The 21,709-nt window shown below is 57.6% G+C and overlaps 2 protein-coding genes across 5 annotated transcripts; both read left to right on the top strand.

Moving 5' to 3' along the window:
- The first annotated feature begins 11 nt into the window (after positions 1-11).
- Positions 12-11,937, top strand: RASIP1 (Ras interacting protein 1). Of its 2 annotated transcripts, none has more exons than XM_080828000.1 (12): positions 12-84; positions 297-437; positions 1,116-1,801; positions 3,153-3,508; positions 5,529-6,182; positions 6,961-6,998; positions 7,233-7,384; positions 7,503-7,606; positions 8,692-8,935; positions 9,144-9,316; positions 10,798-10,945; positions 11,505-11,937. In XM_080828000.1, exons 2-12 carry the CDS (start codon positions 301-303, stop codon positions 11,702-11,704), a joined length of 2,892 nt encoding a protein of 963 aa, XP_080684126.1. In that variant the 5' UTR covers positions 12-84; positions 297-300; the 3' UTR covers positions 11,705-11,937. The 2 variants fall into 2 exon arrangements, with proteins under 2 accessions (XP_080684126.1, XP_080684125.1); XM_080827999.1 differs by having other exon boundaries at positions 7,491-7,606.
- Positions 11,938-12,737: 800 nt separating this feature from the next.
- MAMSTR (MEF2 activating motif and SAP domain containing transcriptional regulator) lies at positions 12,738-18,848 on the top strand (the record flags this gene model as incomplete). Of its 3 annotated transcripts, XM_080829109.1 has the most annotated exons (10): positions 12,803-12,872; positions 13,358-13,441; positions 14,580-14,618; positions 15,266-15,447; positions 15,628-15,806; positions 16,112-16,214; positions 16,410-16,604; positions 16,895-17,134; positions 17,212-17,266; positions 17,469-18,848. In XM_080829109.1, 9 exons carry the CDS (start codon positions 13,384-13,386, stop codon positions 17,750-17,752), a joined length of 1,335 nt encoding a protein of 444 aa, XP_080685235.1. In that variant the 3' UTR covers positions 17,753-18,848. The 3 variants fall into 3 exon arrangements, with proteins under 3 accessions (XP_080685236.1, XP_080685235.1, XP_080685234.1); XM_080829110.1 differs by lacking the exon at positions 16,410-16,604 and having other exon boundaries at positions 12,738-12,872; XM_080829108.1 differs by lacking the exons at positions 12,803-12,872; positions 13,358-13,441 and having other exon boundaries at positions 14,456-14,618.
- Positions 18,849-21,709: the final 2,861 nt, after the last annotated feature.

Genomic DNA, 21,709 nt, shown 5'->3' with positions numbered 1-21,709 from the left:
AGCTGGGGCAGAGGCAAAGGCTGAACAGGAGCAGCGGGGCCAACGGAGCCAGGGCCCCAGGGTGCTGCTGGGACCTGACGCAGGGTAAGTGCCGGGGTCCCAGGAACCCAGACCCAGGAGCCAGTCCTCCTCCACCTCGCATCTCAGCACCCAGGAGTCTAGGCTCCCAACTTTCTCCTCTACTCAGAATGTCTGAGCCCCAGCCCCCCTCTATGACTGACGAGTCCCAGTCCCCCTCTGTCCCAACCCGGCCACTCAGGGCCTCAGGATTTGGGGTCTTACCCACCCTTCCTTAGGGCCATGCTATCTGGTGAGCGGAAGGAGGGCGGAAGCCCCCGCTTCGGGAAGCTCCATCTCCCCGTGGGCCTGTGGATCAATTCCCCCAGGAAGCAACTGGCCAAGCTGGGACGGCGCTGGCCCAGCGCTGCCTCTGTTAAGTGAGTTCCCACCCTCCTTGAGACTCCTTCCCCTGCCCCATCTGCTTCCCATTTGTCCCCGTTTATGACCCAGTCTCTGTGCGGGGTAAGGTCAGGGGCCCCGAGGACTGGCTCTCGGTTCTTGCCCTGAACGGCAAGTGAGCCGGCAGGCAGGGGACCACCGTGGGCCACAGCGCTCTCAGGCCCAGGATGGGGAGTGCTGGGGCTGGAGATGGGGTTAGGCTGGATGGACACGGGGATGGGGACACAGGGGTTTGGTTCACCTTCCTTCCTCCCCTCCCTGCTTCTTGGAATTTCCTTCTGGGGGACTTGCCTTTTATTTATGTATTTCTCTCTCTCTTTGCTTCTGGCCTCTGCCCAACCTCATCTCTGTTGCTCCCCCCCCCTCCCATCTCTCACCCTTCTGTGGGTACCTTGTCTCCCATCTTCTTCGTTCTCTGGGGCTCCGTCCCTCTTTTTCTCTGGGTTTCTGTTGCCCTTTCTCTGCTTCCCTGTTCCCTCTCAATGGGTCTCTGTCCACCCCCCACCGCCCCCACCGCCGCCATCCCTTCCTCCCTGGGTCTCTGTCCCCTCTGCCTGGATCTTTGCCCACCTTCCTCCTTCTCTACCATCTACTCCCCTCTCTGCCTGTCTTTCTGGGTCTTTCTCCCGCCTCTCCACTCCCCGGCGGGCTCCCAGGTCGTCTTCTTCGGACACGGGAAGCCGCAGCAGCGAGCCGCTGCCCCCGCCGCCGCCGCACGTGGAGTTGCGGCGAGTGGGCGCGGTCAAGGCGGCGGGGGGAGCCTCGGGGAGTCGCGCCAAGCGCATCTCCCAGCTCTTTCGGGGCTCGGGGACCGGGGCCACGGGGTCCGGCGGCGCGGGAGGCCCCGCGACTCCAGGGGGCGCCCAGCGCTGGGCCAGCGAAAAGAAGCTGCCGGAGCTGTCAGCCGGCGTGGCCCCCGAGCCCCCGCTGGCCACGCGCGCCACGGCGCCCCCGGGGGTCCTCAAGATCTTCGGCGCCGGGCTGGCGTCGGGCGCCAACTACAAGAGCGTGCTGGCCACCTCGCGCTCCACGGCACGCGAGCTGGTGGCCGAGGCGCTGGAGCGCTACGGGCTGGCGGGCAGCCCCGCCGGCAGCCCGGGTGAGAGCAGCTGCGTGGACGCCTTCGCGCTGTGCGACGCGCTGGGCCGGCCCGCGGCGGGCGGCGTGGGCAGCGGCGACTGGCGGGCGGAGCACCTGCGCGTGCTGGGCGACTCGGAGCGTCCGCTGCTGGTGCAGGAGCTGTGGCGAGCGCGGCCCGGCTGGGCGCGGCGTTTCGAGCTGCGCGGCCGCGAGGAGGCGCGCCGCCTGGAGCAGGAGGCCTTCGGGGCGGCGGACAGCGACGGTGAGCCCGCCAGCCGGATTCTGGGGGCGGGGCTTTGCGGGCTGGGCGGGGCCTGCCATGGAGGCGGGGCCTGCGGGGAGGTGGGGCGGGGCCGGGGCGGGGCCGGATCCGGGCGGGGCTGGAGGGACGAGTCGTCGGCTGGAGGCGGGACCCGCGGGAGAGAAGGGGACTCGGAGTGACCTATAGCACCGGGTCTAGTGGAGAGTGGGGCTGGGGCCCGACCCAGCTCGGCAAGGGGGGCCAGGCCAGAGGTTTTGGCAGAGCTGGTGGGCGGGGCCTGCGGAACAGAGGTGTTGAGTGGCAGCCTGGCCTCTGTGGCAGGAAGCCTCTCAGAGCAATAGGTTGAAGGGGTTTGTGAGGGACCAGGCCCGTGTAGATTAAGCGTATAAGGGGAAGGGACTTGGGAAGTGAAGAAATGGACTGCTTGATCGGGGCCTAGAGCAGGGCGGAGCCTCAGGGGAGCTGGCCTTGGAGCAGGTGCCCTAGGCTCGGTTGACTGCAGAGTGTGAATGGGAGACTTGAGGGTGGCTCAAGGGAAATGAAGAGAAAGAGTGTTTGTAGAGGCCGAGGAAGGTCATGCTTGCGTGCTGGCCCGGTCTCGGAGAAGGCCGGGCCTGGAACAGGAGGTGATGCCTTTGGTGGAACAGGGTGCGCGGAGCAGGGCCTGGCAGGGATGGGGCCTGGCTCAGGGCCACGGGCCGCTCAAGGAGCCTTCTACAGCTTTTCTGTTTCTGAGTCTCCCTTTGAGAGATAAAGTGGTGTAGTAGTTATACGCATGAGCTTTGAACTCTGGCTTGAATTCCAATCTGTCCTTTGCCAGTTAAACTGAGCGAAACCCTAGGTGAAGGTGAGATGAGATCATGTATATCAGGGCTTTAGCACAAGACTTGGCACATAGTAGTTGCCTAATAAAGAGTGGCAATTTTATAATATTATAATCGCTCTCTCCCCCCCAACTCCCAAAAGCATCCGTTGAGCGCCTACTGTGGGCCACACATTATTTAGGGCCGTGGGGGAATGCAGTGAGCACATGACAGGTGAGGGTCCCACCCTGCTACGTTTTACAGCTTGGTGAGAACCATTAGTTCATTCCTTGGGCCGAGTGTGGTGTAGCAGTGCCCCGCGCATAGTAGGTGCCCCCTCCCCCCAAAAAAGCAGTTGAAAGAATGAATTTCTGAGCTGAAAACTGCAAGGTGGATAGGAGTCAGGCAGAAAGTGTGTTCCAGGCACAGGGAACTGCATATGCAAAAACCTAAACGTGGGAAGCCGCCTCACTTCTCTGTAAATTCTTTGTCTCTTTACAATCTGCCTCTTTCGAGTCTCAGCCTCATCCCTCCGTGTCTCTCGGCAGGCACGGGCGCCCCCTCGTGGCGGCCACAAAAGAACCGCTCCCGGGCGGCGTCCGGCGGGGCGGCGCTAGCCAGTCCCGGCCCGGGGTCGGGGTCAGGGCCCCCGGCTGGGTCCGGGGGCAAAGAGCGCTCGGAAAACCTGTCCCTGCGGCGCAGCGTGTCGGAGCTCAGCCTGCAGGGGCGGCGGCGGCGGCAGCAGGAGCGCCGGCAGCAGGCACTTAGCATGGCCCCGGGGGCGGCGGACGCCCAGATCGGACCCGCAGACCCTGGAGACTTCGATCAGTTGACCCAGTGCCTCATCCAGGCCCCCAGCAACCGTCCCTACTTCCTGCTGCTCCAGGGCTACCAGGACGCCCAGGTAAGCGCAGACTGTCCTACTGGGAGAGACCCATGCTCTACCCTTCCTTGGCAGGGAGACAAAATTACAACTCCCAGAATTCCTTGGGTCTTGGTAGTCTCAGGTATGCCCCAGTAAGGTTCCAGGGTAAGATATGTCATTGTCAGATATGGGGCCTGGGGGTCCGGGGGAAGGTGGTGGTGGTGGGGGTTGATGGCTGAAAAGATCTGGATGGAAGAACAAGTAGCCAATGGCTCATTTCATGCCAAGCTGAGGGAAAGCACTGTCTTTGGTAGGGGGGAGGTTTGTGAGAGCCTATTGTAGAAAAGGGATCTCCTTGTAAGGGTCTGTTTCTTGATGAGGAGTAATGGAAGTGTCTGTCTTGTTTGGGAAGAAGATAATTTGATGGATGGATGGAATCTTGTTCTGGATAAGCCTGCATTTTTTGGGAAGGAGGGGACTAATCCGTTCTTTAAAGATGCTGGTTTACACTAGAACGATCTGACTATTGTTGATGGGGGTAGGTGATACTCATACTTCTATTTGATATATTTGGGTGACAGTAGAACTTGCTTGAGTGTTAGGAAGCAGAGGGGGAGAAAGGATTAGGAGTTAGTAGAAAATTATTAGTGGGTTACTGGGAAATTATTTCATTAATAGAAACATAGTGTATTATTGGAAATACTAAATTTTGTGCAGGTGATGATTGGGAGAATCATTTTTATGATGTTGTTCAACTTTGGGTAACAGCCAGGTGGTACAAGCCACGTTCAACAGGTGCTTCTGGGAATCAGTGGGAAAGGCCACTGGTGGAATTTAGTGATTAGTCCCATTTTTACTGTCATAGAGAGTGATCAGTTGGGTTAGGTGGCCTGGCTTTATAATTGAGTGAGTGAGGAAGACTATAGAGAAGGGCTTGCTTAGAAGAATTCATTCTTCTTTGTTGGGGCAAGAGGAGTTTGCATATATTACAAACAGCCTATTTCTCCAGACAAGGTTGGAGTATAGGAGGGTCTCTTTTGGGAAGATAGTCAAATCGGAGGGATCTGTTCTGGGAGTATAGGGGAGTCTGTCATTGGAAGAGGGGAAAACATTGGAAGCATTCATTCTTTTGAGTGAGGTTCACGAGAAATTCCTTTTTAAGAGAGAGGCTTCACTGAAAGTCTTCCTTCCTTGGGATCAGGAGTAAGAGGTGAATCTCTCATAGAGGGGAATTTATCTGCACTCATGTAGTCACAAGTGGCCATTTTTGGAATCCTCTATCATGGGAATGAGGGTAGTAGATGAGTCCATTGTAGAGAGTCCATTGTCTCTTTGGAAGTGAGTCCAGCATGGATTGGGGAAAAATGAGAGTTCATTGTAGAAAGGGGAGTCTCCCCAGAGTGCATACTCATGGGGTGGAGAAAATGGAAGAAACCTTTTTTTTTCGAAGGGGGAATCTCTTTAAAGATATCTATCCCTTGTTTTGGAAATATTCAGAGAAGCTGTTATTGGAAGGAGAAACGTCTTTGGTAGTCTCCATCATGGGGTTCCTAAGAGAAAGATTTCCTTGGAAAGTTCCATTCTTTGTAATAGGACAGTCCATTGTAGTAGCGGGGTGTGGTGTTCTTGGAAGCACCTGTTCTTTGAGCTGGATGTTGTGGGACAAGTGTACTGTGGGAAGGGATTGCCTTGTAAGGGTCCATTCAGAGGAGGCGAGAAGATGGGAGAGTCTACTGGACAAAGGCTTCCTGGAAAGCATCAACAATTTGAGGGAGGGGAATTCTAGAGCCCCTATAAAGAAAGGGGTTTCCTTATAAGCAGCTGGTCTTCAAGATGAGGGTTAGGAGGCAGTTTGTCACAGGAAGTGCCTTTGAGAAGTCCTCTCATGCATTCTTGGGTGGAGGTCATTGGTGAGTCCTTGACATCCCAAGAGATCTCCCTGGAAGCGTTCATTCTAAGGAAGGTGGTTGATGGGTGAGTTGGGTGTGAGAAAGGGTCCTCCTTGCAAGTGTCCATTTCTCCTGGAGCTGTCTCTCCTGTATCTTCCTCTTCCCTCCAGGACTTCGTGGTGTATGTGATGACGCGGGAGCAGCATGTCTTTGGCCGGGGCGGGAACTCCTCGGCCCGCGGGGGGTCCCCGGCCCCATATGTGGACACCTTTCTCAATGCCCCTGACATCCTGCCGCGGCACTGCACCGTGCGAGCGGGCCCTGAGCCCCCGGCCATGGTGCGCCCATCCCGGGGTGCCCCAGTCACGCATAACGGGTGCCTCCTGCTGCGGGAGGCGGAGCTGCACCCTGGCGACCTGCTGGGGCTGGGCGAGCACTTCCTCTTCATGTACAAGGACCCCCGCACTGGAGGCTCGGGGCCGGCGCGGCCGCCCTGGCTGCCCGCCCGCCCTGGGGCCGCCCCGCCGGGTCCCGGCTGGGCCTTCTCTTGCCGCCTATGCGGCCGGGGCCTGCAGGAGCGGGGCGAGGCGCTGGCGGCGTACTTAGACGGCCGCGAGCCGGTGCTGCGCTTCCGGCCGCGCGAGGAAGAGGCGCTCCTGGGCGAGATAGTGCGCGCTGCGGCTGCGGGCGCTGGGGACCTGCCACCGCTCGGGCCCGCCACGCTGCTGGCGCTGTGCGTGCAGCATTCGGCCCGGGAACTGGAGCTGGGCCACCTGCCACGCCTGCTGGGCCGCCTGGCCCGTCTAATCAAGGAGGCTGTCTGGGTGAGTGCCTCCTGCCGCCGTCGGCGCTCCAGGTTCTTTCCCCACGCCACGCCTCCTCTCCACCTCCCAGCCCTGTGGGCGGGCTGAAACCACTCCTTCCAGGATGCTCCAGGAGGGGGTTTGGGCTATTACGCAAGGGGGCTCACGGGGATGCTGGGAGCTGTGGATTCATCCACGGTGCTAGAAGAGAAGGCAGTGAAATACCACCTTTGCACCTGTGGGATAACGGGAGAAACCGTTCTGGGAGATCGGGAGAGATCCTGTTGGATGAGAAGTCGGGAGAGACTATTGTGGGAGGTGAGGCCGGCAGCCCCTTGGGCGGGGGGTGGGGCTTTGAGCAGTAGCGGGCCAGACCATTCTTGGATGGGAGGAAGAACAAATTTGTCCGACTTACAGATGCAAGTGCCTGGGAGAAATAATCCAGAACGGGGTTTCCATGCCCCCTGAGTTCCATGGTTCCATCCAGTGGGTTCCAACCCACTGAGCTAGGGCTCATTAGAAGCTTAAGGAAGTGTCTTGGTTGGGGGTGGGGGGCGGGGACGGGGTAAGAAAATACTGTAGCGGACCGGAGGGCGGCAGACCACTCACAATCATAAAGGTTTGTGTTTTAAAAGGTTAAGAAGAGGAGAGACCATTCTGATGCTTGAGGGTTAGAGTCCATTTGAGTGGGGAGAGTCTCTGTCAAAAGGTGCTTCTAGAAACACCAGGGTATTAACTCATAGGCCTCTCCCCACCCTCTCCCCCGCCCAACCTTGACTCTGATCTTTCTGTTCTACAGGAAAAGATTAAGGAAATTGGAGACCGTCAGCCGGAGAAGTAAGAGAAGTTCTGGGGAGAAGGGACTAAAGGGAGGCAGGGGTGGGGGGCTTGCAGCGGGGGCTCTTTCACTCCATTCCTGGCTTAGTGCAGGTTTTTGCTCTTCCTCACCACTCAACTTTTCCAGCCGTGAAATGAGGATTGGTCTCAGTCCCCAACTAGACCCAGATCTCGGGGTTTGGACACTACCGTGGGGATTGGGCAAAGATCGCAGGTCCTTTTCTCCTTCCCCAGCCACCCGGAGGGAGTCCCCGAGGTGCCCTTGACTCCCGAGGCTGTGTCCGTAGAGCTGCGGCCGCTCATGCTGTGGATGGCCAACACCACGGAGCTGCTGAGCTTTGTGCAGGAGAAGGTGCTGGAGATGGAGAAAGAGGCTGACCAGGAGGGTGAGCTCTGACCCAAGCCCAGGCCTGTCCGAGCCCCCTGTCATTCCTGCTGTTTGGGGACTTGGGCTCCTGCCTGTCAGCCTCTGGTTCTCTCTCTCACCCCCAGGTCTGTCCTCAGACCCACAGCTCTGCAATGACTTGGAATTATGTGATGAGGCCATGGCCCTCCTGGACGAGGTCATCATGTGTACCTTCCAGCAGTCTGTCTACTACCTCACCAAGGTTGGTCTCCCCTGCTTCCTGTCTGCCATAATCTCATTTCCGGTTGGAATTATGTCCCATCGTTCCTGTGTCACTTCCTGTTTGACCTTGTAAGAGTCCCTGCTTCTCTGACATCACTTCCCATCACCGAAGCACTTTGCTGTTCTGGTACCACTTCCTGTTTGAGCCTCCATCACTTCCTGTCTTTCCGGCTTCTCTTCCTGTCTCTGCAACGATCTGCTTTTGACAGGCTAACTTTATTACCTATGGTTCTATCACCATTTTCACTCTTTTAAGCTCCTGTTTTCTAAGTCCACTGGTAAATTTAATAGATAGATGATACATAGATAGATAGATGATAGGGCTCAAACAGTGCCGGACGCTGTCATTTAAATGAAAGGTCCTCTTGAATCCGGCCTCACTTCCGGTGTTTGCAGACTTATTTCCTACAGCTCTGAATTCTCTCCCTTTTCCGAGCCACAGAGCTTCTCCCTGGAGTGCTAGTCCTGCAGGACTTGGCCCCAGTCCCCCATCACCCTTGACCTTAAGATGGTGTCTTGGAATTCTAGGGTTTCAGGCTTCTGGTGGGCCTGAGTCCCTATCTGCAGCACCAAAGGAGATCTTTGGGGAGCGTCCTTCTGTTCCTTAAGCAGCCTTGATTGTCGAAGCCCGTTCCTCCAACGCTTTGCCTCCTGTCCATCCCTGCCAAGTGTAGCTTTATTTCTTCTTTGTCTCTGACCTCATTTCCTGTCCTTGGCCTGATCTCACTTTCCACTGGCTCACTGCCATGCAACCCCCACTTCCTGACTCTTCATTCTTTTTCTTTCCTTTGGGAACTCTGGGCTGTCTCTGTTGAGAATTACAAGTCCTATGAGGTACCAGAGGTGGTCTTAAAATCCCCAAGAACCTCCGGGAGGCTCTCTTAAGACTTGAGGTGTCCTTGACCTGATGAATGCTAGATGCCCATCTGGAAAGTAGGGATTTGCTCACAAAGAACCTTTAGCGTGTTGGGGGAAGAATGGACTATAATTCCCAGAAGCTCTGTCCCCCTGAAACTTCCAGGAAGTGCAGTCCAATCACTTGTTTTCATCTCTGTGTGTTCTTAGACTCTGTATTCAACCCTGCCGGCTCTCCTGGATAGTAACCCTTTCACAGCTGGAGCAGAGCTGCCAGGGCCTGGCGCAGACCTGGGGGCCATGCCTCCAGGCTTGAGACCTACCCTGGGCGTGTTCCAGGCAGCCCTGGAACTGACCAGCCAGTGTGAGCTGCACCCGGACCTCGTGTCTCAGACTTTTGGTTACTTGTTCTTCTTCTCCAATGCATCCCTTCTCAATTCGCTGATGGAACGAGGTGAGGGTTGGACTGGGGAAGGGGCAGGGAGGAAAGCATGGGAACCTCTGAGACCCATGTCAAGTCAGATGCCAAGCCCCAGGATCTGGCCTCATGTTTAGGGACTCTGGAGAGCAAGCTCCAGATCCCAAGCTGAAGGATAGGAAGGATCTGGGAGGTGGGAGGGCCAAGTCCACACACCCATTGCCTTTCATACTCTTTCCCACAGGTCAAGGTCGACCTTTCTATCAATGGTCCCGAGCTGTCCAAATCCGAACAAACTTGGATCTTGTCTTGGACTGGCTGCAGGGGGCCGGGCTGGGTGACATTGCCACTGAATTCTTCCGGAAACTCTCAATAGCTGTGAACCTCCTTTGCGTGCCCCGAACCTCCCTTCTCAAGGTGACTGCTGATCCCTGACCTCTTGATTCCTCGACCCCACTCAGCCATCATCTGTTTTCAGCTCACCCTTGGATCTCCCCTTGGACTTTGTGTTATCCCTGGTCCCAGCTCTGACACTGTGGGTGATGCATCGACAGTAGAAGGAAATCAGCCACAAGTATCCCAGCTGCATCTGAATCCCATGGGACTTACTAATGCTAGTTTCCAAGGCCCCCCATGCTCAGACATGCTGATTCAGAAAGTCTGCTCTGAGACCAAGGAATGTGACAGTTCAATCCTGCATGGAACGTAAATGACACGCCAGACACTGTCTAGCGCTTCTCACTGAATGTCCACTAAGCCTCATGAAATAGGTTATTAACTGACAATTCATTTCAGACAAGGAAGCCGAGAATCAGGTAGAATAAGTGACTCGATTTCATTTATTTATATTTACCAAACTTTTACAGAGCATTCGATAAGCACCAGGCCGTGTCTGAAGCACTTTGCAATCTTGCTTTATCGAATCCTCGGAACCACCCCGTTAGGTAGTCGCTATTCCTGCCCATACCCAATTGACAGATGTAGAAAGTGGGGCACAGTGACTTGCCAGAAGGTAATGAGTAGTCAAGCTGGGATTTTGGGACCCAGGCAATCTGGGTCCCCAGTCTCTGGGTTTTACCCCAGTGATGATTCAGATGTCATCTCAGTTGGGTGTAGAAATTTTCAGATACAAAAAGCAGCCACAGTACAGTAATGAAGACTTCGGTATATGTCATCAGCTTCAGTAATAGAAGCTAATGGCCAATTTTGTTTCTTCTCCACCCTCCCACCAACGCCTACATCCTCATCTATGCAGAAGCAAATCACTTATTTATTTATTTATTTAAAAGATTTTATTTATTTATTTATTTGACAGACAGAGATCACAAGTAGGTAGAAAAGCAGGCAGAGAGAGGAGGAAGCAGGCTCCCTGCTAAGCAGAGAGCCCGATGCGGGGCTCGATCCCAGGACCCTGGGATCATGACTTGAGCCGAAGGCAGAGGCTTTAACCCACGGAGCCACCCAGGCGCCCCGCAAATCACTTTTTAAAAAAAAGATTTTATTTATTTATCTCACAGAGAAAGAAAGAGAGAGGAAGCAAGAGCACACAGCAGGGGGAGCTGCAGGCAGAGGGAGAGGGAGAAGCAGGAGAGAGGGAGAGCCGGGAGCCCAAGGCGGGGCTTGATCCCAGGACCCTGGGATCGTGACTTGAGCAGACGACAGACCTGGGCCACCCAGGCGCCCCAAATCATATTTTATTTAAAGTGTCCTTCCCCACCGAAAGCGCCCTTTCCCACCGTCACTTTGGCTGACAGCCTGGCCTCACAGTGTCCGGAAGATATCGCACAGACACCACTATCTACCCACCACATCCATGCCCTTTAGGGAGGGCCTTGCATTTTAGGATTTCTCAGCTGCCCCATGATGACCATAGATCTCTCACCTGATCTTCCCACCAGGCTTCATGGAGCAGCCTACGAACTGACCACCCCACACTGACCCCTGCTCAGCTTCACCATCTGCTCAGCCACTACCAGCTGGGTCCTGGCCGTGGGCCACCACCTGCCTGGGACCCTCCCCCTGCAGAGCGAGATGCTGTGGACACAGGTGAGGAGAGATGGGGACAGAGGCACTGCAGCTGTCAGATTTTTTTTTTTTTTTTTTTTTTTTTTTGGTCTCAGGACCCAGGAATCCATAGCGCCAGCCCCTTCCCTCTTCTGACCCAGGATTCTGGACCCTTAACCCTCTCCTCCATCAAGACTTAAGTGATGGACCCCAACACCCTCCTCCCCCGGGGTATATAAGTTCAACCCCGAGGGCCCCAGCCTCTCCCCCCGACAACCTTCCCTCCTCACCCAGGAGTTCAGGTTCCAGTCCCCTCCACTCTAAGGAATCCGTAAAACTAAGTTCCCAGACCTTCCTTCCTTATGCATCTAAGAACCCAATACCTCGTCCGTTTCCCGAGCAACGGTGGCCTTTCTCTGTCTGAAACTACAACTCCCATGATGCTTGAGGACTCCCGAGAGTCATGATTGCGTGGATCCAGCTCTAGGAATTGCTGGGGGGTTGAAGTTTTTCCTTCCTTCGGGCGTGACACAGCCTCTCCCCAACACTGCTGCCCCACGCCCATTTTCAGAGTTTGACTCCGTCTTCTTCGGTCTCCTAGGGGATATCTTCGAAAGCTTCTCTTCCCATCCTCCCCTCATCCTGCCCTTGGGCAGCTCGCGCCTGCGCCTTACGGGTCCTGTGACGGACGACGCCCTACACCGTGAACTGCGCAGGCTCCGCCGCCTCCTCTGGGATCTTGAGCAGCAGGAACTGCCGGCCAATCACCGCCACGGACCTCCCGTGGCCACGCCTCCTTGAAAGCCAATAACAAACGAGCGCGCGAACCTTGAAAAATTCTTCGGCTGCTACTCCCCGGAGCCCGCCTGAGCTCAGAGCTCTCTGGGAGTTGTAGTTCTTTCCCCGCGTGGGATGACGGGAGTTTGAGTTTTCGGGTAGTAGAGGTTGGGACAGTGGGAAGATGGGCTTGGGATGTGAGCGCAAGGAGCAATAAAGGTATCTGTGGTATTGGCAACGCCTCACTTGTAAGACTCGGGAACGCTGGTGATGATGACTTTCTGCGGATTAGAGCACCAGGGTCCTCGACTAGAGTGTTGGGTTCTTGCCGAGTCCGAGGAGGTATTTATAGCCTCGGCCTCAGCTTGCCCTGCGGAGTGTAATCCAAACCCCGAGCCCTGGGGCCTCCCACGCATTGCAGGACAGAGCTCTGAGCTTGCTCTGCCATCTAGATATCAGGCCCTCAGTCCTGCCGGTGGGAACCAGACTTCTCTCCCTCCGACCCCAAAGACTATAGTCCAGCCCTCTTCTCCCTCAGACCCAGGAGTCCGGGTCCCCGGCCCCCAACTGGACATTTCTGCCTGTCGGGCACAACTGCCGAATCCCAACACCTCTTGTCCTTGTGCTGGCATCCCTCCTTCTTCACATCCGGAAGTCTGGGCCCCCACCCCACTCCTCCCTCAGACCCGGGAGTCCAGGTCCCCAGCCCCCTCCTCCCTCGGATCCAGGAGTTCGGGGCTCCGGTTTGAAGTTTCCACTCCCCTAAATCCGACTCCTGCTGCTGCGTCAGGGAAAAAATAAGCGACAGGTGGCACCTGCCCGCAGGCCCGGGTCGCGACCACCTGCTCCCGCTGCTCACCCGGCGCCCCTCTCCAGGCACCTGCCTCTGTCAGTCCGCCCGCCGCTGCCCCGCCCGACCCCGCAGCCCCAGGACGCGGAGGAGGAGCGACCCAGGGAACCCCGACGTTCGCCCCGCCCCAGTCCCTCCCAGCCCGTGCTCCCGCCTCTTCTCAGGGTCCCAGGCGGGGCTCCTGTCTCCCCCACCCCGCCCCGCCCCATTCCACAGGCTCCTGGCACGCCCTAGAAAGGGGTGTCCTAGGCGGTCCCAGGCTGGTGGGGCGGACCCTGCGGCCTGCAGCCTAGACCGGGGGACTCAACCCGCACCAGAGCACTGCTGCGCCGAGCTCACCTGGTGAGAAGCCCCTGGGATGGGGGTGGGGGGATCCCACCTTAACTCTTCTAAGTCACCTCTCTGGTCCCAGTCCCTTCCTCACAGACCATGGTGGCTGACACCCACCCACGCAGGTGGCAAAGACCCTCCCCATTCCGCAGGAACGTACCAGGTCCCTTTCCCCTCTTGATCAAGGGTGTTGGATTTTAGTCCCTTCAGAATATTGAGCTGTCCCTTCCCCCCGTGGGTGAAGGGTCTCCCTTCACAGACCCAAGGGTCTCCCTTCATAGATCCCAGTCTTTCCTCCCCCAGGCTCCAGGAATTGGGGCCCTCAACCAGGAGTCCGGGCTCCCAGGCCCTCCTCCCCCAGGATCAAGAAGTTCTGACTCAAGGCCTCTCCTATCCCTAAGCCCCCAAGGCCCTTTCCCTGCTGCCTTCACATGGAGGGACAGCCTCCTGACCTCCACTCTGACCCTCCTCCCGTGGGGGCCCTGTCCTCCCCTCAGTCCAGGTCCCCATCACAGACTTGGCAATGACTCTCGCGACTTCCTCTCAGCGCTCCCAAATCATTCGTTCCAAGTTCAGATCTGGTGAGAGCCTTCTCTCTATGCATGCAGGGGAGGGGTCTTCTGGGTCCTGGGACTGAAATACTCTTGGGTAATGTGTGTGGTGAGGGAGGCAGGAGGGGGCCGTGGGACCCACAGGCGGGTGTTTTCTGGGCAAAAGGTCACTTGTGTATAAAGGAGGCCCAAGCAAAGGGGCTGAGTTTTGGGGGCTCAAGGAGGGTGCAAATGGCCAACGCGATGTTCCTGTAAACAGTGAGGAGTGGGTGGCTAGGGGCAGGTTTGCCGATCAGGTACTGTAAAGGAGCAGGGGCTTAAATCGACATGCATGCAAAGAGGAGTACACAGAGTGGGGACTTTGGAGTGGGCAGTGTGGGAGTGTTGCTGAGGGGACAGTGCGCTGTAGCAAACCTTGAGCGTGCAAAGGTTGTATTTTAGGTCCCAATGCAGACCGGAAGCTTAAGGGAGTGTGGCACTGGATGTCAGTTCCTCAGTAGGCCAAGGGCATATGAGCATGCGAATGAGTATGCTGGCTGGGTACAAAGACACCAGTCCCCAAAGTGCAAGGAGTGCACCAGAGAGTGCGCGTGCAATGTGCCCAGAGAGACCCCTGCTCCAGAACCGGAAGCCAAATCCTGAATGTGCAAAGAAGTGTCAGTAAGGCTGGGTGGGTGTCAAGACAGAGTGAGCCAAGGAGGAAGTATATCAAAGAGTGCAAGTGCCCCAAAGTGGCTCGGGCACCAGACCAGAGCCCAGGGAGATGCGTGTGCAGAGGGGGTGAGTGTGGGGAGGCCCCAGGGCGACACAGAAGGAAGCGGGCTTGTACAAACGGGGGCGCATGGACGAGAAGAGGCGAGGTGCCCACGGGTCGGGCTGCCAAGATGGCGATCATGCCTTGGGTGGGGGTGGGCACATGCTCACGAAGGGGGCAGGTGGAGCTGGGGGCAGGGCTGGCTCCTGGTCCTAGAACGGCTCTGGCAGGGAGCAGGGAGCAGGCGGGAGGCCCGGGAAAGGGAACAGGCTGCCGGCCCATCCGCCTGCATGGGGTGTGTAAGGGGGCTGGGCATGCAGGTCCTGCCAACTGCAGCTCACACGGCCTGCCAGCCCAGGCTCCTGGACACTCCCTTCCCGCCTTTCTCCTCCCACCTCCCTCCTCCCTCCATAGTCCTCCAGCTTCGGATCCACAGACGGTATCAGGACCCAAGTAAGTGGGGGCCCTGAAAGGGAGGGGATGGATGGACGGAGGCCCACCACGGGGGGGGGGGTGCCCGGGAGTGCAGCTGCCAGATGTCAGGCACTGATTCCTGAGCCCCAGCCCCTATACCAGGGATACCCCTAAGTCCGATCCTGTCCCTTCCTGAGGACCCCAGAGTCCAGGTTCCTGGCTCCCCCACCCCCCTCATAGCTCTGCTTCCTCCTCTATGACTTTTCCCACTCCAACGATATGCATGAGTCCAGATCCCGTTTCTTTGGAGAGGACAGGCATCCCAGACTCCACACTTGGCACGCACTCGAATCTCAGGATGTGGCTTTCGGCTTCTCTCTCTCCTCAAGAACCAGGAGTGCTGGCCCCACAGCTGCTCCAGCAAAAAACCCAAAATCTGTTGATCCTCAGCCACCACACCCCTTAGTGACTGAGGACACGATTCCTGCCTTTCTGGAGAATATAAAATTCTGGAACCTCTGCCCTGAGATCCAGGAGTCCGGGGACCCACTTCCTAATGCTGGGTTTCCCTCCCACATGGGGGGGGGGAGTTGGCGGGGTGGGGGGAGGATAGGGGGTGGCTGAGGCCTCCAGGGCCCTCCTTTCCACACAGTGTTCTCTCTCCCTGCCCGGCTTCCTGTCTACAGGCCTTTCCGGGTCCTTCACTGCCTCTCCAGTCTTGGATCCAGATCCCTGGGTCTCAGCCACAAACTCTGCTCTGGCTCCCCGAGCTCCAGCCCCAGTCTCCCCCAAGGGCCCCACCCCTTTCCTCTTCAGCCCTGGGGACCTGCTTCTTGAATCAGAATACCGCCCTTGGAGGTCCCTGAAGGTGAGTCTCCAGTGAATGAGGAGAAGTACCCCGGAGAGTCTAGCTAGCACTGGTCGTCCTTGCCGTTACCCTTTTGGCTCCTTTCTGATGATGCCAAGCCGACGCCATGCTTTGCATGACTCTCTGAGGCAGGACAATGGGCCAGAGCTGAAGCATATGACATCACACCCACTTTTTCAGGAGTCCCCCAAGATCTCCCAACATTGGAGAGAGCCCAAGCCAAAGGGGAACTTGACCTACCACCAGTACATGCCCCCAGGGCGGAGACAGGGGTCCAGGGTAAACCCCCAGGCCAAAGGGTTGGCCCTGGGTCCCCTAGGACCACCTCTATGGGAAGGGACAAAGTCACAGCAGCCCAGGTATGATCCCTGATTTTGTTCTCTGGGGGAAAATTCAGGCTCCCCATCCTCCTCCCTCAAACCCAGAGTCCAAGAGCAGGGGAGTCCAGCCCCCAAACCCTTTCTCCCCCACGATTCGAGAGTCCAAGTTCCCAGTCCCTCTTCCTTCAGTTCCCAAGGAGTCCTGGCTTCAAACCCAAGAGATTGCCCACGCAGAGGAATTAGCCTCTTTCCTCTTCACAAGCCCCTGCCTTTGAGGACCCTAGAATGCCCCGTCTCTCTCCACCCCCTTTAACCTCTGGTTCCCCCCTCACGACTACCACCAGGATGAAGCCCACTGCCCTCACTCCCTCCCCACCTGGAGTCCCCAGCCCCTTGCCCCCTCCACACAAGTTGGAACTTCAGACCCTTAAGCTGGAGGAGCTGACGGTGAGTGTGGGGAGTAACTTCCCAGGCTGGCCCTCTCCCTCGGTGGGTACCCACAGGTCTAACCCCGCAGCCTCTGCCCCATCGGAGACCCAGGAGCCTGGATGCCCAGTTCCTGGTTTCCAAATGTCCAGCCCCAGCTCCGGCCTGCGCCCCGGAGCCCTCCCAGCAAGGCCTCTTCCCGCCCCCCCACCCCAGGTCTCAGAGCTCCGGCAGCAGCTGCGCCTTCGGGGCCTCCCTGTGTCGGGGACTAAGTCGATGCTCCTGGAGCGCATGCGCAGCGGCGCCCTGCCCCGCGAGCGGCCGAAGCCGCGGCGCGAGGACGGTCCAGCGGGTGCTCCCTGGCCGCGCCTCAGGCCCAAGGCTCTGGGAGCCGTCCGGAGGCAGGGCTCGGTGAGGGCGGGGCTACGCGCGTATGGACCAGTGAGGAGAAGACAAAGCGGGACGGGGCGGGAAGTCGATAGAAGGATAGCCAATGAGGTGCGGGGGGCGTGGCTAAGAGCCAAATGGGAGGATCGTAAGGGAAGAGAACCCAATGAAAGAATACGGGGCGATACCGGAGGGGGGCGGTCGACCAGCGAGCGGAGGGCCCGGAGGAGACCAGGGGGTGGAGCCACAGCTGCGAATGGGTGGGGTTGCTCCCGGTGGGCGTGGCTTATAGGAACTCTTCTTTGCGGTTCTAGCTCAAGCCAAGCGCAAACTCTCACGCTCCGCCTCCTGCACGTGTCCCGGAAACCCCTGCTACGGCTGCGGGTCCTACTCCCGCTCCGGCTCCGGCTCCGGCTCCGCTTCCGGCTGCGGCTCCGGCTGCGGCTCCGGCTGCGGCTCCGGCTGCGGCTCCAGCACCGACTCCTCCCGCGGCACTGCCCACAGCGGCCCTGACGCTGGAGGAGGAGCTGCAGGAAGCCATCCGCAGGGCGCAGGTGAGCGGGAGCGGCCCAGGGGTCTCGGTCAGGATGGGGCGGGATCCCGGGTTCACGCCGCTTCTGCCCATCCGCAGTTGCTTCCGAACCGGGGCATTGATGACATCCTGGAGGATCAGGTGGAGCCTGAGGGTAAGAGTCGAACTCCTAGATTTGGGGGAGGAGGAGGCTGAGGTTCTGGAGTCCTAGTCCACGGGAGGAAGGAGTTAGGGTCTGGAGTCCTGGGTTCTAGGGAGGAGTGGGCTGGGGACTTGGATTTCTGGAAACGAGGAATAACGGAGTGGGGTCCGGATCTCTACCTTCCTAAGCTCACAGTCCATCCCTTCTCCTGCAGACCCGCTGCCCCCCATCCCCTTGGACTTCCCCGGCTCCTTCGACGTGCTGTCCTCCTCCCCGGATTCTGAAGGCCTCTCATCTGTCTTCTCTTCCTCGCTCCCGTCCCCCACAAACTCCCCGTCCCCCTCTCCCAGGGCCCCCACAGACTCCTTGGACTGGCTGGAGGCTCTGAGTGGGGGTCCCCTGCTAGGCTGTGGCCCCCCAGCCCCCAGCATCTTCTCTGCTGACTTATCTGACTCCAGTGGAACCCGGTTGTGGGACCTGCTGGCGGATCCATGGTGATGGGTGCTGTGGTGTCCAGGGACGGAGAACTGGTGGGGATGGGAAGGTCACTGAGACCGACTCTCAAAGGAGGGGGTGGGACAACCGGCAGAGCCCCTCCCACCACAGACAGAGAATCAGAGACACCTCTCATCCTCACTGGGCGCCCCCCAACCGCTGCTGACATGCTAACCGCCTGATTTCCCCCTGCCTGACCTCCATGTGATCCCCTCCATGGTTGTGTGGTTGGGGGCCGGGACGTGTCATTTGCTGCTGGCCAGAGCAAACAAGCTGCCCGCCGCTTCCTTCGGAGACCTCCCGAATGTTTTTGTTCCCGACTTCCCCCCTCCCATGCTGCCAACTAGATGGGAGTCTGGAAGGTGGTCTGTATTTTTTGGGTGCGGGAAAGAGGGCTCACTCACAATTTCATGGGTTGACCAGTTCAGCAAGGTGATTTTCCAGCATCATATGACTAGGGCAGCAGTCGCGGGGGGCCCAAGAGGGCCGGACCGTTCAAGATGGCTCAGACGTGTCTGGCGCCTTGGCAGGAACGGCTAGTAGGCTGGAGCCAGCTGGGCTGTGGTCTCTCTGACAGGGTAGCTGGGTTCCCTACACAGTAGCTCAGGGTCCTCCAAAGCAAGCATTACTCAAGGGGGGTGCAGAAGCGGCCAGTGTCATAAAGACCGAGCTTGGGACTGGTCCAGTCTCACGTTCACTACACTCCATTGGCTAATGCAAATTGGGCTGGCAGACTATGCGGGGGCGGGGGGGGGGGGACTACACCGATGTATGCATCTTGGAGGCATGGTCATTGGGGACCATATTTGGAGACTCCACCGTACCCCTCTGGTCGGTTTGAGGCCGTGGGTCATGAGGAGAGGGCGGGGCGTAGACTGCTGGGCACCTTGAACCCCAGGGCATTCCTGGGAGGAAGATCACAGAGGAAGCCCTTAGCAGCGATGGATCAGAATGACCGCCATGGAAAAGATCCTTTGTTGGGGCGCCTGGGTGACTCAGTCGGTTCGGTGGCAGACTCTAGATCTCAGCTCAGGTCTCGATCTCGGGGTCGTGAGTTCAAGCTCTGCATTGGGCTCCATGCTGGACGTGGAGCCTACTTAAAAAAAAAAAAAAAAAAAGGATAGTTTGTTATTTTCACAGATCCCCAAAGAAGGGGGTGTGGAAGCCATGCGTGGCCACGTGGGGAGGAACCACTGTTCCTCAGGAGGCAAGAGGGGGAGAGGGGAGCCCGGAGCAAGAGCCTTTGTTGTGGTTTCCCAGGGAAGGAACAGAGGAGACAGGGTACGCTGGCTTAAGATTGTCTAGTGTGCATGATTTCAGCCGGCTCTGGGGTGTAGGGACCATCCCTAGTTGTCTGGAACGTGGTCCTGGGGTGATGAAGCAGAGTAATCATGGTCCAGAGTACAGGAGTTTGTAAAGGAAGTGGTTGGGGGTCTGGGGTCTGGATTGGGTGATTTGCATATGCAAATCACACTCCTGGGAGATTCCTTTATTATCTCTGGGAATAGGTAGCCCTGGGAAGGGCGGTCCCTCCAGACGTCAAAGCACCAGAAAACTGGGAAATAAAAAGCCATGTGAATGCAGGAGAGCACATGGAGGATGGGGGACTGGGTACCCAGAGCCAGGAAGAGAGATCTAGATCTGAGGGGAACTGTGCCCTCAGAGTTGAGAAAACAGAGCCTCAGTCTCTGCTTTGGTGAAGCTCGAACATTTGCACAGAGAAAATTCCAGCGCTGGGTGACAGGGATTTTCACGGCGGTGGGGCCATGACTCCTAGAAAGTACCAGAAGCCGTGGGGAACCGGGAGGGTGGTCAGAGGAACGGCCTAGGGAACCTTGTGAGGCCAGGGCTGCTGGAACAGAAGGGAGGTGGCGTGGCTGCCACGGCTGCCTCAGAATTTGGGGCTGGAGGCAGGTGGCGGCTGGGGCTTGCGGGCACCTTCCGATCAGGCTGAAAATTGTTGGTAAAGGGGCGCCATCAGCCCTGGAAAGATCAGGAAGGGGTGTGGTGGGGCTTCTGTCTGTCTCCGTCTTGGCCCGACTCTGAGCTTGTGACTCTCTGTCCCCATGTCTCCTGTGTCCAGGGAAGGAGGGCAGCTCCAGAGGGAGTCGGCTCAAGGGGTGGCGGCTAAGGAATTTTCCAGTAGGGGGAAATTTGAAAGACGGGCACAGGCTTGGGTACAGGGTACATGTTTGAAGCCAGCGCTGGAGAGGACTTGGGCCCTATACTCCCTACCACCTGTCACCCAACCCTTCTCCACACATTCCGGTTGCTTCTTCCGGTCCCCCTGGGAGAGGACTGCACTGCCCCCCAGGGCTGGACCAAAGGGGGACACAGGAAGATGGGGAGCACCATGTTGCCATCCCATGAGCTCAGTCGACACGTGAAATATGCCAAGAATATATTTGAAAAATGACCAAAATTATCAATTTCCTTTCTTTTTTTTTTTTAAGATCATATTTATTTACTTGAGAGAGAGAGAGAAAGAGCACGGAAGGAGAGGGAGAAGCAGGCTCCCCACCGAGCAGGGAGCCCAACATGGGGTTCGATCCCAGGACTGCAGGATCACGACCCCAGCCAAAAGCAGCCGCTTAACCCACTGAGCCACCCAGGAGCCCCTATCAGTTTGTCTTATAGACATAACCTCCAGAAGGATACATTGAGGAGACTGGAGAATATACTCATTTTTCTCTTTCTCCTCCTCCCCTGCCCCTCCTCATTTCTCCCTCCACCCCTGTCTCTCCCTCCCTCCTCGGTCTATGTCACCACGCAGCCCCCTCTGCTGCTGCTCCCAATCACTGATTTCCATTCCATTATTTTCCGTCTCTGCACCTCCAGGGTGTCGCTCCCCTAGCATCCAACTCCACCAGACACCCCAAGACAATCCCCCATCCACCATCATCGAGTGCAGCCCCATTACAGAGTGTGAATTTCCCTGGGGGAAACACCCCCAGGGATGGATGACACAGGGGCTGGTGCCTCGGCGACTGAGAGTCACCTCTCCCGGTCCAGATCAAGCTGGGCGGACGCATCTCTCCATCACTCTCCATGGCCTAGGGTGACCCATTTAACCTCCGTGGGCCTTAGTTTTCTCATCTTGATAATGGGGACAAGAGCAATAGTACCTTCTCCACGCGGTCGGCTGAGGAATGAATGAGTTCATGTGTGCAGAGCGGTTAGAACCGCGCCTGGCGTGGGACACCCTCATGAGGCGTCAGCCATTGTCACCGCCCCCTGGGGTGGATTGACTTCCACTCCTCTGTCCCATGGCTGCCCCCATGGGGGCCGTGCACGAGGCTTGACCTGCCCTTGATGTCGTCCCCCTTTCTCATCCCCAGTCTGTTGAACTGTTACCTCTTCTGAACCTCAAGTCTTGTTTATCCCTTGGGGTGGGTGATAGGGGACTTGCAGACCCCAGGCAGCCTGGTGGTGAGGACCCCAAAGCCAGGGCAAGGACGGAGTAGGTGGCTGAACTGGGGGGAAAAGAGGCAAATGGGAGGGGCGCCTGGGTGGCTCAGTGGGTTAAAGCCTCTGCCTTCAGCTCAGGTCATGATCCCAGGGTCCTGGGATCGAGCCCCGCATCGGGCTCTCTGCTCGGCAGGGAGCCTGCTTCCTCCTCTCTCTCTGCCTGCCTCTCTGCCTAGTTGTGATCTCTGTCTGTCAAATAAATAAAATCTTAAAAAAAAAAAAAAGAAAGAAAACAAAAGAGGCAAATGGGAGTCTCGAGCCTGCACTTCCTGGGGGGACAGGCCTCTCTCCTCCCCTTGGGATCCGGAAACCAAATTTGGGGCCAACCCTGCGTTCAGACTTTGAGCCCAGCCCCTGCCTGGTGGGGGACCCCAGAAAAGCCCATTCTCCTCTGTGCCCTCATAGAAGATCTCACTCCTATGTATTTTCCCAAGAGATATGATAACATGTCTACACAAAGATATATGGGCCAATGTTCATGAGAGTATAGCC

The sequence above is a fragment of the Martes martes genome (assembly GCF_963455335.1).
Source record: "Martes martes genome assembly, chromosome: 17".
Classification (NCBI taxonomy): Eukaryota; Metazoa; Chordata; class Mammalia; order Carnivora; family Mustelidae; genus Martes; species Martes martes.
Note: the sequence above shows the minus strand (reverse complement) of the source record. Positions and strands in the feature narration are given on the sequence as shown.